At 46.4% G+C, this 12,607-nt stretch overlaps 1 protein-coding gene across 1 annotated transcript; it reads right to left on the bottom strand.

Moving 5' to 3' along the window:
* Nucleotides 1-9,610: 9,610 nt before the first annotated feature.
* VC83_07206 (uncharacterized protein) lies at nt 9,611-10,572 on the bottom strand (the record flags this gene model as incomplete). Its single annotated transcript, XM_024470783.1, has 4 exons — nt 9,611-9,625; nt 9,696-10,018; nt 10,068-10,229; nt 10,278-10,572. The coding sequence occupies 4 exons, from the start codon at nt 10,570-10,572 to the stop codon at nt 9,611-9,613; spliced, it is 795 nt and encodes a 264-aa protein (XP_024321928.1).
* Nucleotides 10,573-12,607: the final 2,035 nt, after the last annotated feature.

The raw sequence follows: 12,607 nt of genomic DNA on the forward strand, positions 1-12,607 counted from the left end.
TCGTTTAGAAGTCAGCATTACAGTAGAGCTCTGTTTCTTTCGAACCCCTTGCCGCTTCTCCTACATCTTAGGATTGGTAGTTGATGGATGTCGGCATTGATAAACCTCTAACAGACCACGACAAATGTTCTGTGTTGGTCCCTACAAGTTGTCTGTAGGTTCATAACCTTTCCATTAGATCAAAAACTCTTCTTTGCATCCTACTAACCTTCTGTCTAGGATCCCTTCGACTTCATATTCTACAATCTCATTTTCTAGTTGAAGTTCTGTGTCAGTGGCAATCAGGGTGTTTTCTCTTGATAGTTCTAATAACGAGACATGAAATACCGGGTGTAGTCTAGACTTCTTGGGTAGCTGCAGTCTGTAATTAACTAAGCTGACTTTGTTCAATATTTTTTTTGAATGGTCCCAATTTCTTGAAGTCCAACTTCGTACTTGGTCGTTTCATTTTGATATGTTTCCGGAGTAGATATACTTTATCCCCCTCCTTGAAGGCAGGGTCCATACTGCGCTTCTTGTTTGTGTACGCGGCAGATCATTCATTTAAGAATTGGATATCTGTCACATAAGGATGCCTTCTCATCTCTCACTCTAAGGAGCAGACTCTGAGTAGCTGCGGGTCACGTGTGATCATTTGGGCGGGCTAACCAAGTCGGATGGGTTTCGGGTACTTGAGGGAATTGACTCACGGGGTTCCCCCTTCATCTTTTTTGTATCCTTCGTAGTAGACCTATAGGATGGCATCCGTTTAGCCTCTGACTCGCACTCTCATATGCTATTACTGTGAGCTGGGTGCCCTGTGTCGTTACAAGTTGTTCATGGAACAATTTCAGTTGTTCCATGGCGATCATAGCTTGTTCTGCTCTTGATTCATCCAGTCGTGGTTGTCTATATGCCTCTAGCTGATAGCCGTAATTGGCAAAGAATGGAGAGACGTTTGTTGCTTCAGTCATCGCGCTGTTATATGTGTTCCGGCCCAGTCGCGAATAATTCATATTCGCGAATGGGCCAGCCCAACCACGAATATAAACCTCCGCGAGCGGGCCGGCCTATTCGTGAATGGGCCGGCCCAACCGCGAATGATGCCCAACCTATGCGGGGTAATATAGTATAGATATTGTAGATAGATCTATTATATCAACTTCATCAATATGGAAGACCCTACTATTGCACAGATTAATCCATTTCCTTAGAATGTGCGCACTGCTTTTCAAACCTATATTCATAGCTTTAGCTATAGTAATAGAGAGCGGATAGACTACTTAAAATACCGTCAATTACTCCTCTATCTTCAGAACCCATCGATGAAACCTGCAAATCCTATTGAATTACGACTTAAGCATCGTGCGCAAACAGAGTTTATGCTTCTACATAATAAGCTCTACTATAAGCCTACTACTAGATTTCAAAACCCACGATGTGTAATTCTTGAGAGCGATGCATTTGATACTATTATCAATGAACACCTACAACTCCTACACGCAGGCCGTACAAAAACATGGAATATCATACAACAAAAGTTCTATGGACTAAAGAGAGAAGAAGTAGAGTTCATTATAAAGCGGTGTAAGAACTGTACTCTAAATCGACCATCTACTACAAAAGCTCTGTTAGTCCCTATTATAAGTGGGCGAGCGTGGGAGCGGGTTCAAATTGATCTAATTGATATGCGCCATGAGCCTTCAGGGCAATATAAATGGATTCTGCATATAAAGGATCATTTCTCAAAGTATACACAGCTATACCCATTAAAGAGCAAGCACGCAGGGCCAATTGCAGACTGCTTTGCTCAATTTATCGCAGCTTTCTTACCTCCAAAGATTATGCAAGCTGATAATGGAAAGGAATTCAAGGGAGCCCTACTTATCCTACTATGCAAGTATGGAATTCAAGTGATAAATGGAGCGCCACGGTCACCACAGACACAAGGCCTAGTTGAGCAAGCCAATGGGGTTGTTGAAGCAAAGCTACGAGCATGGAAAATGGATCATGGATCTATGGAGTGGAAGGATGGGCTACTCGAGGTTATGCTTGCAATGAATACTCAAATCCACTCAACAATTGGATGTGCACCAGCTGAGCTACTATTCCGAGATAGGAGCTCTCATATTAACTGGCTTAATAGCCAGGCGTGGAAGGATCTCTCAATTGGAGTTGAGCAGGAAGACCCAACGATGGCACCGATTCTTGAGAGTGAGCTCCAGCAAGAGCGAGAGCTCTCGATCAATTCTGAGCTGGCGCTATCGATCAATTCTGAGCTAGCGCTATCGATCAATTCTGAGCTGGCACCCTCGATCAATTCTGAGCTGGCGCTCTCAATCAATTCTGAGCTACTTCTCTCGCTCAATTCTGAGCTGGCGCTCCTACCCAATTCCGAGCGAGCATTCTCACTCAATTCTAAGCTAGCGCTCTCACCCAATTCCGAGCGAGCATTCTCACTCAATTCTAAGCTAGCGCTCTCACCCAATTCCGAGCGAGCACTCTCACTCTCACTCAATTCTGAGCTGGCAGAATCGATCAATTCCGAGCAAGCGCAAGAGCAGCTTCATTCTGAGCTCCGGCGTGGGAGCCGGAGTCGAGTAGCAGCCCAGCCTAGAACTGAGCTTAGAGCCCCCATTAATTCTATAATTGAGCGGGCTACAGTAGCAACTCAAAAGGCAAGGGTTCTTATGATACAAAAGTATAGTAAGAGGCATAATATCCAACACTTCGATATTGGAGCTATAGTCTCTATCAAGGTTCCTCGAGAGGATAGAACCTCAACTGATAATAAGAGGCTCTTTGCACGCATTTTAGAAGAGCCCTATCCACACCGGTATCAGGTTATAACACTCTCTGGTATTATACAACGCCTTATACCTACAAAATCACTTCAAGCTGTAGAGCAAGCTCTTTGGTCTGATATTACTATTCCTACTTCTACAAAGCAAGTAACACTTGCTTGCAGCTAGAGAGGCTTCTACAAGTGCACGGGTTGGAATATCATGTCAATGTAAGGGTCAATGCAAGTCAAAGAGGTGTCGGTGTTATAAGGAAGTAAAGGGGTGTAGCGTACACTGTCATAATGATGACCACGACTGTGGTAATTTATCAGGTCTAGCTACTCGTACGGAAATAGCTTTAGTTGAGAGGCCACGAGTTGAGAGGCCACGAAGGAAGCAAGCAAGAGAAGACACTGTTGGTAATAGTATATAGATTCTTAATTACTACTTTACTATTACTATTATTCGTGGTTGGGCCGGCCCATTCGCGAATAGGCCGGCCCGCTCGCGGAGGTTCATATTCGTGGTTGGGCTGGCCCATTCGCGAATATGAATTATTCGCGACTGGGCCGGAACATATGCGACTGTGCGATGGGTAATATCTGAACCCAATTGTCCTGTTGGTGGTTCGCATAACTCTGTAGGTATTGTTCAAGGGTTTGATTCAGTCTTTCTGTTTGACCATCTGTTTGGGGATGGAAAGCTGTTGATAGCTTATGATTTGTTCCCAAAAGCGCCATTAAAGATTTCCAAAATTTCGAAGTAAAAAGCTTGTCTCTGTCTGAGATAATTTCTTCTGGTAATTTGTGATTGGCTAATATGATTCGAAGGAAGGTGTATGCGAGTGCGGCAGCATCGCTAGCTTCTAGATATGGCACAAACGTTCCATATTTTGTGAGTCTTTCCGTAATAACCAGGATAGCGTCAAATACTACTCCTGTTAACAGGTCCTAAGAGGGTGGTAGCTTGACAATGAAGTCTAAAGCTATAGATTTCCACGCTCCTGTTGGTACTAGAGTCGACTCTAGCTGTCTATATGGCAAGTGCCTATTGGACTTTGATTTGCTACAAATGTTGCACTCTCCTACCACTGTTTCCATCTGATTCCTCATACCTACGAATAGTATTAGGTGATTCGTTCAAAGGTGCTTGTTACTCCCTAATGGCCATGTGCTAGTAGCGAGTGTTGTTCTTGCACTAGCGGGCATCTCATTTTGTTTAGGACATACACTAATCCTTTGAATCAGATCAATCCTTGTTCATTGATGGTGATGTCGCCTTCTGTTTTATTAAGATTCGCTTTGCATAAGCTTTCTTGAGTCTTTCTTCGAACTCTAAGTTCTCCACGGTGGCAATCATGGCTAGCAATTCATTGTATTGCATTCCTGCGTCTGTCTTATTCAATATGGCTCTAGGTCTTTCCTCTTTAGGGCCGATGTAGTCAGCCTTCTGCTAAGAGCATCGGCTCTTGCGTTCTCAGAGCCCTTGCGATATGTAATCGTGAAGTTGTAGGCTGTGAGTGTCTCTGCCCATCGGATTTGTCTGCGGTTTAACACCTTGGTTGTGGTGAAGTATATAAGATTCTTATGATCCGTCCATACCTGTACTGGGTAGGTCAATTGTAATGGTGGGTGCATAAGATGTGAGAATCTAGCCACCCAAGGAAAGGATGATTTTACTAAGACAACACACTGCAATATGCTAGAGCTATGTCTGGACTGTTTCGTTCTCCATTCTGAATCTTCTGAATAGTGTCTTTGCATAAGCTGTCTTGAAGTTGCACAGTTTGGATTTTGTCTAGAATACTTGCTTCCTGTAGGTAGACTGGCGCGAGTTGGATGTCTTGATTCACCTTAGCATCTTCGAATTTCCTTATCTCTTGGAGGTCTGGATGGAGTCTCTTGAGTGGTAGCAGGGTTTGAAGTTGTTGTTTTTGGCGGTCATCTTATTCGTTCCTGTAAGGGTTGAGGTAGACAGCATGCTAAGACTGTAGGTTCGAGTAGCCAGTATGGTATTCAACAAACTAATCTCTGAGCCCTTCCTAGTAGGGGGCTCAGCTACCTTATCTACTTCCCCGGAGTCGGGCCCCCGCCGTCTCGGTTGCGAGTCGGAGCCACGACAACAGCCTAATAGCAGCCTAAGGCCCTAAGGCCCCCCTAGCAGCCTTAGGCCGCTAGAGGCACCATAGCGGGACGTCTCCGACGCGGGACCACGACCAGCTCCCCCCTCCTACTGACCTCCGCTTAACCTACCCATGACAGTTCCCTTGTGGTCTATCTCCTGGTCTTCGAGTTAATGCATCTGCTTTTCTGTTCTGTTTCCCAGGTCGATATATAATTTGAGAGTTAAACCTTGACAGAAACTCAGCCCATCGAGCTTGCCTTCGAGTAAGCTTCTTTGTTGTCATGAAATATTCAAGACTCTTGTGATCTGACAAAATTTGGACTGGCATTGCTGTGCCCTCGACTTCTGGTCTCCATGCTTCGAGCATCTGATGATGGCGAGTAACTCCTTGTCATAGATTTCGTAATTGCATTCTGCAGGTGCCATCTTTTTCAAGAATAATGCAACTGCATGTAGGATTCCCTTGTCATCTATCTGTGACAGTACCCCTGAGGAAATAAAATCTGAGGCATCAGCTTCAACATAGGCTGTCTTCTCTCTATCGAAATGTCATAAGACTGGGGCTTCTGTGACAGTCTCTTTCAGAAGTGTGAATGCTTCCTGACATGCTTCTGTCCATTCGAAGACATCATCTTTTTTTGTTAAGTTGACGAGTGGTTTCATGATGTTTGAATAGTTCTTGATAAACCTTCGATAGAACACACAGAATCCGATAAAAGCTTGCGTGTCCCGTAATGATTTTGGTGCTTTCCAATTGAGTATAGTGTTCACCTTTCCAGGATCCATGTGAATTCCATTAACTCCAATGATGAGTCCTAAGAATTTTGTCTCTTGAACGAAGAATTTGGATTTTGCTATATCTGCTTGTAGTCCTGCTTCTCGAAGCTTTTGTAGAACCATTTTGACATGCTTAACATGTTCCTCCTTACTTGTGCTATAGACAAGAAGATCGTCCATGTATGCAGTGACGAATTTGTTTATGTATTCCATTAATGTTTCATTCATATATCGTTGGAATGTTGCTGGGCCATTCGTAAGTCCAAATGGGAGAACTTTGTATTTGTATGATCCAAATCGAGTTTTGAATGTTGTCAGATCTTCGTCCTCCTCTGTCTGCATGCGAATTCGATTAAAGGCATGTCTAATATCAATCTTTGTAAGATATTTGGAACCCGTGATTTGAGCCAATGTTTCATCAATGAGGGGAAGTGGGTATGAATCTTTCCTTGTGATCGCATTTAGTTTGCGATAGTCTACGCAAAATCGAAGTCCACCTCCTGGTTTGCATACAAATAACACAGGTGAGGCAAATGGTGCTTTGCTAGCTTCGATGAATCCTTTTGTAAGATTGTCCTCCACGTATTTCTTCACAAGATCAAGCTCTTCTCGAGACATGTTATAGAGTGGTGCATGCCCTAGTTTTGAGTTCCCTTCTAACACAATGTGATGGTCTGCATATCTGTGAGGCGGGAGCTTGTCTGCAGCCTGTTTTGAGAACACATTGAGATATTTATGGAACTCCTTTGGGAGGATCAGTTTTGGGTCGATTTCTTTTGTTTCCTCCTTTGCTTGTTCAGCGAGTACATCTTTAAATGATACTGCAAAAACCTTTCCGAAGCATATTGAATGGTGCAGCTCCAATCATTGTAACAGTGCATTTGTTCTTGTTCTTATAATGAGGTTGGAGGGCTGGCTTCGGAGCTTCTTTATCTTGTATTTCCTTCTCAGCTTGGAGACTTGTAGTTTTCACTTTTAATGTGTCTGTTGGTGTAGTGTGCTGGCAGTGACCCTTTGTAAAGATGACTTGGTCGTTTACCATATTGAGTGTGACTCCATGCTGCTTCATCCAAGCTTTCCTAAGAATGATAGAATGTTTCCCAAGAGTAGTAATGAATAGAGGGCATAGACTTTCAACGTGATCTCCAATTTGTAGTCGAGGGTATATAGCATGCGTAACTGTAGGTGCTGCAACTCCATTAAATCCTTCAATGTTCTTTGGTTTTATAAGTTGGATAGGAGAGATGTTCTCAATTTCACAAATTCATTTTGCGTCAACAGCATTCACAAAGCTTCCACCTGTTGCACCGCTATCCATTAAGGCTTGCATGACAATTTGATTCCTTCCTATTCTGCAGGTAGCTAAGAATGGAGTGTCATAGTCGAAATGGGATAATGATGAGGCAGAGGAGGCAATTCTTGCTGTAGAACCTCTAGCGACGTCTTTTCTAGAGGCTATTCTTTTCCCGACTCATACTGGGTAGGATCCTCAGTATCAGAGATCTCATTGACTCTAAATTTCTGCTTCTGTGGGCAGTCACAAGCGCGATGACCACTTCCATGGCAATGGAAGCATTTGCCAAGCTTCAAAAGCGGTTCTTTCTCAGGATCTTGGTGGGGAGGGCGGTAGAGCTTCTTCTGTAGTGCTACTATTTCAACAGCAGTACTAGCAGTAGGGCTTTGGCTACTCTGCTTCTGGTAGGCGAATCGCTGTGGCTTCATTCTCTTCTCCTTTTCTTGAATTCTCTGTAGGTTTTGGTCCACAAGCATGCATTTCTTCGCGAATTCATGTAGGGTAGTAGTTCCTACTTCAGAAATTAAGGCTTTCTGCACGCTTTGGTTGATCTTGAATCAGAGATCATCGAGCAAGGTCTCCTCTGAGTAATCCAGCTCTGCTGTAAGTCCCTGGAATTCAGCCCAGAAGTTTGCAAAGGTATTCTTGCCTTGGTATAGCTTGCGGTACTCAGTTTGTGCAGTGTGTCTCCTATCAGGGTCAACAAACACTTTCTCAAGGAGTTGGAGGATTTCTTCTGCTGACTAAAGCATGTTTGGTGAGGTAATGCGAAGCCTTGGGTTCACATGGCGAACTGCGAGTCCTCCTAGTCTGCTTTGGAGATAACTCATCTGCATCTTGTCATTTGGGAAGTGGTCGATGTTGGCTTCCAGCTTGAGTCGGATCTTCACAACCCAGTCTTCAAAAGCTGGTTCAATCCCATCCGTAAGAATAGGAGGATCCGGAATGTGAGCAGACTGGTGAGGTGCTGCATTGTGAATAGGAGCTGTATTCTCAAGATATTTTTTGCCTTGCAGTTCAGTAATCTTTTCATCCTTGTCTTGAATTTCTTCTTGGAGCTGTAGAATAGCATCATTTCGAGGAAGTCATCTTGAAGTTCATCTCTCTTCTCAGACTCATCTGCCAAGGTTGTTTTCTCATTTATAGACTCATAGTCTTCTGGGTTTCGGTCAGCCATCTTGGCTTTTTCTTTGGCTGTGTGTGCCATAGCAGCTTTGCTATTCTTCAGTTTTCGTATTCAGTAGATCAGATTTGTATTGCCAAAGGCCCTATTGCGCAGTTTGTCGACTGTAGGAGCCACTCGAGAGGAGCGCACTTCCCTCACAGCTATATTCCTTGTCGAGGGAGCGTTGTGAAAGGTCTGATCTATGAAGTCTGTGGTGTTCTGGTGTTTCTGGTGTGTTCTGTGGTGTTCTGGAATCGACTTTAGGACATGGTTGTAGGGTTTCCAAAGAAGGGAATTCAAATTTCAGTATCAAGGTTCAGGCTCAGAGAGCAAAAGAAAGGTGAGATTCAATCTTATGTTATGATGGTCACGGAGGTCAAGAAGCCAGTCCGGAGAATAATAAGCTAAATTGAATCTAAAGAGAGAAGAAGAAGAAGGAAGGAAGGTGAGGCTATTCCTCATAATATACAGTTGTCCGCTTAGCGGTTGTAGCCTTGGTGGCTAAGGCTGCACCCGTAACAACCGTAACAACCGTAACAAGCTGTAAGCTATAATCGTAACAGGCATCACCGGATCAGGCAGTGTCAAGCCGACGCTGTCGACACTGCTGAATCGCTCTATTGTAAGTGACACACGATCCTTAAACCACATCAGGTCACTCACAATACACGCAAGTCCACTCCTAATATAAAGAGTTGTTGAAATCTTCATTCATTTCTCTCCATATCTACCCTCTCACACTACTAACCTTTAACTTCCTCTGTCAATCCTATCTTTGCACCCTCCTCCCATTTCAGCCCAACAGGCATTCACTCTCAGAACTCCCACGCAACACACCACACCCAGCCCCTTAATCCAATACGCCGACCCCTGAAAAGGAAAAACAAAAAGTATAAAAAAAAGTTTCAAGACCTAGATGCCCTCATGCCCTTGCCACCCCCCCGTTTCGAAAATACTCCAACAATCACAATCCATCCAATCACCGACGGGTGACACCCGCAGCCAACAAACCAACCTATATTGTGGGAGGTAGGTGGAGGAGGGGGTGTTGTTGGCAGTTTGCAATAGGTAGCCTCGAAGTGTCATTCGTCAAAGAGTGTGGTGGTGTGGGAGAAGGTATGTCCCATAGTATGTATGGCCTCAGGACGCCGAGCCGTGCTGTGCATATCCCTGTCCGTCCGAGCCGCGCCAAAGGAGTGATGGCGGGTGCGAAAGAATCAGGAGAAAAGGCGGATAGAGAGTGAAGGGAGTCGGTGTGACAATTGTGACGGATATGAGAAGATGTTGCGCCGGAGATTCGAGATCGGCCAAGCACAACTATTATCGGAATCGAGAAAACTGGATATTGTCCGATATATGCAGGGCTTCGACGGGGGCGGCGGGACGATTGGGAATAAGGACGGCCGCATGCGATTACAAGAGAAATACAAAGTCATTGTCGTGAGTTCGAAGCGCTTGGCCCTGCCACTGCCCTGCAGTGGTGCGGATTTATGCGTTCGTGACCTGCAGCAAGCACATGATTAGCACGTTGTCCACGAATAAATAGCTGACTGAGGAGTTGCACTGCACATACCTTGAGGATTCTCCTCGAGTAGTCCTGGTTGTCCGCGATGCTGCCGGCGCTCATCCTACGCATGATAGCTGGCTCGAGTCTCGTGTCGAATGCGGGCGCGTCACTCGGTGACTTGACGAAGGCGTTGATGGCCGCCTGGCGCCTGTGTGCGTCCTCTAGCTCGCGGCGGTTCCTGGCGCGCAGGAAGAACCACATCCCTCCGATTGCCGCGGCGATGGCGACCACGCCGACAACGACGCCTGCGGCGATTCCGGCTACGTTTGGGCCTGAGCTGCCGGTGTCTTTACTGGCTTCGGGTGACCGGGTTACGATGACAGTTTGGCCTAGACGTGTGAGCAAAGACAGGCAATTAGGAGGGCAGAAGGAACTCACCTCCGACAAAATTTGTAACCACAGAAGGGCTGTTTGCTGTGGTCTCGGCTGCCTGTGATGTTTTAGATGAAGGAGCATTATCAGCCACCGAATCAGCATTCTTGATAGTCTCAGCAAGGCCGTCGTTCCATGTGGAGAAATAAGCCCCATTTTCTGATCCGCCTGTTTGATGTCAGCATGATATCATCAATATCCAGGCAAGTCACATACACATATCGGTTCCATAGCCAGGGCATTTCATTGAGCACAGCGAGAGGTCCACCTTGTGCTTCTTCGGAGGTAATGTATCGGCACACCAACAATCGGAGCCGTTGATTGCCATTACCGGCTTACCTAACGGCACACAATGAGTCGAGCATGCCGACGCCGCCTGCCACTGTTCGTTGAAGCCATGTACAAATCCTTCTAGAGTATCGTAGCAGTCGTTCTTTTTAATGCCGTACGCCTCTGTGAGCGCCGGGGCGAGTAGCGCGACGGCGGCAGCGAGAACTGATGAGAAGAGCATGATGGATATGTTGGCCGCGGCCTCGAAGATGACGGGAAAATCAGCACTGTGGTTGTTTTGATGTCGAGATGGACGTCGACCACCCTAATGACGCTAGACCCTTTTGACAGAGGACGTTTCTTTGTCCTTGCTTCGTTCCCTTTCTGAAAATACCAGTCGGTGGGTAATAGAGATGCGGCTTCGATGGGATCGATGCCGCTCGTGATTTGTTTTTGTGGTCAGATCTGTCAGATCTGTTGTTTCGTTTCCGGTGATGTCGAAATGAACCGAGGACCCGAGGAATGAATGGGCGGTGGGAAGAATGGACAAGTGTCGACGACGGGGTATAAAGCGAATGTCGTGGACCACACAGGGTGATCAAGTTGGATGGACAGACGAGGGAGTGTTATGATGGATGAAGGAAGGTGAATGTCGTCGATGTTGGTCGTGTTTCGTGATGAAGAGAGAGAGGAGAGAAGAGGCACACACGCCAACACAGACAGACGAAGAGTGGGTGTGTGAGTTGTTCATAGACCGCAAAGGCAGGGGGGGTGGAAGTAGGGTCTAGGAGTGGTGGTGGTACTTTGATCAGGTACGGCGGGGAGTGGCTGTGCCTGTGCCTGTGCCTGTGCCTGTGCCTGTGCCTGTGCCTGTGCCTGTGCCTGTGCCTGTGCACAGGCACAGTCACAGGGAGACGCGGGAGGGAGAGAGGGGGGGATTAGGAGGAATTAGCAGGAATTAGCAGGAATTAGCAGGAATTAGCAGGAATTAGCAGTAGTTAGCAGGCATTAGCAAGTCAAGGCGCAAAAAAGCCAGTAGCAGTACAGTAAAAATACAGTAATCGACAGGAGGGAGGTACCCGCATCACAAGAGCAAATGCACAGTAACTCTAAGTACATACATAACTAGACATGCAGTACAGGCTGGTACAGTACAGGCTGGTACAGTACAGGCCAGTACAGTACAAGTTTGTCTTGGGACGGGTCTGCGCTAGCGCCCACTTGTGTCTCGCCCTGTGCCTATCCTTTCTGTTGACGGCAAGTTGACGGCGAGTTGACGGCAAGTAGACCATCTTGTACCCCTTAGCTGGTCTCCCTAGCATAAGTGTACAAGTGACACGTCTCAGGAATGTTCTGTTTCACCCTCCCCCTTCCTCACCCTCACAAAAGATACACAAAAGATACACCACAGATACACCACCATAACCACACCAACACCGCGTCCTCCCTAGCACAACAATTAAGCGAAATGACAGCAAATCCCCTTCTAACCCCTTCCAGCCACGATTGCCTGTTTACCTCGTCGTCCATTGGCTGCCGACTCCGCCCTTCTCCGCCCTTCTCCGCCCTTCTCCGCCCTTCTCCGCCCTTCTCCATATCTCTCGCCGTGCGAAGAATGGGGAAGGTCCACTGTTCCTGCAGTTCCCCTGTCCGGCGGGTACGTACCGCCCTGCGAAAATACATGAGATCCGCAGTGGCCGAGTTTCGTGTGCGTCAGATCGAGATTTTAATACCCCAGTTGATGAAGGGGTTGTTACAATGCAAACGCTTCAACTTGCTCAGCCTCAATTCTGGACTTCTTGCTTCATGCATACACTCGGTATAACACAGCCCCTAGAATGACAGGATTATAGCGGAAGCCGGGCTGGCAAACCGTCGTACTGACCTACCTCGCACTCACATGCCCCATCCAAGCTCTCCACTTCTTCGTAGCCCTTCGTTCAATCAACCACCACCACACAAGAGTCCCAAGTAAAAGTAAACAGCTCACACATACGGAGGTGTTAGTTTTGTCATTGGATCCGGAGATGGCAGGGGTAAGGCAGGGGTTGGGACATGGGTACGCACGCGTAGGCTTGTTTGTATCTTTTGAACGCGTTGAAATTCTTCCTATAGTATTTTGTATGTAGGAAATTCATACTCTTTCTATAACTACAATGCATCATCACCTTACTCGCGATGAGCGGCTCCGGTGCTCTGTCCTTCGCTCTCTAAATTGGGAGTTCAGCAAATAGCAGAGAACCTAGGCTGTGCAGAGCAGCAGGCACGGTATGCCT

Source organism: Pseudogymnoascus destructans (assembly GCF_001641265.1).
Source record: "Pseudogymnoascus destructans isolate 20631-21 unplaced genomic scaffold scaffold_18, whole genome shotgun sequence".
In the NCBI taxonomy this organism is placed as follows: Eukaryota; Fungi; Ascomycota; class Leotiomycetes; order Thelebolales; family Thelebolaceae; genus Pseudogymnoascus; species Pseudogymnoascus destructans.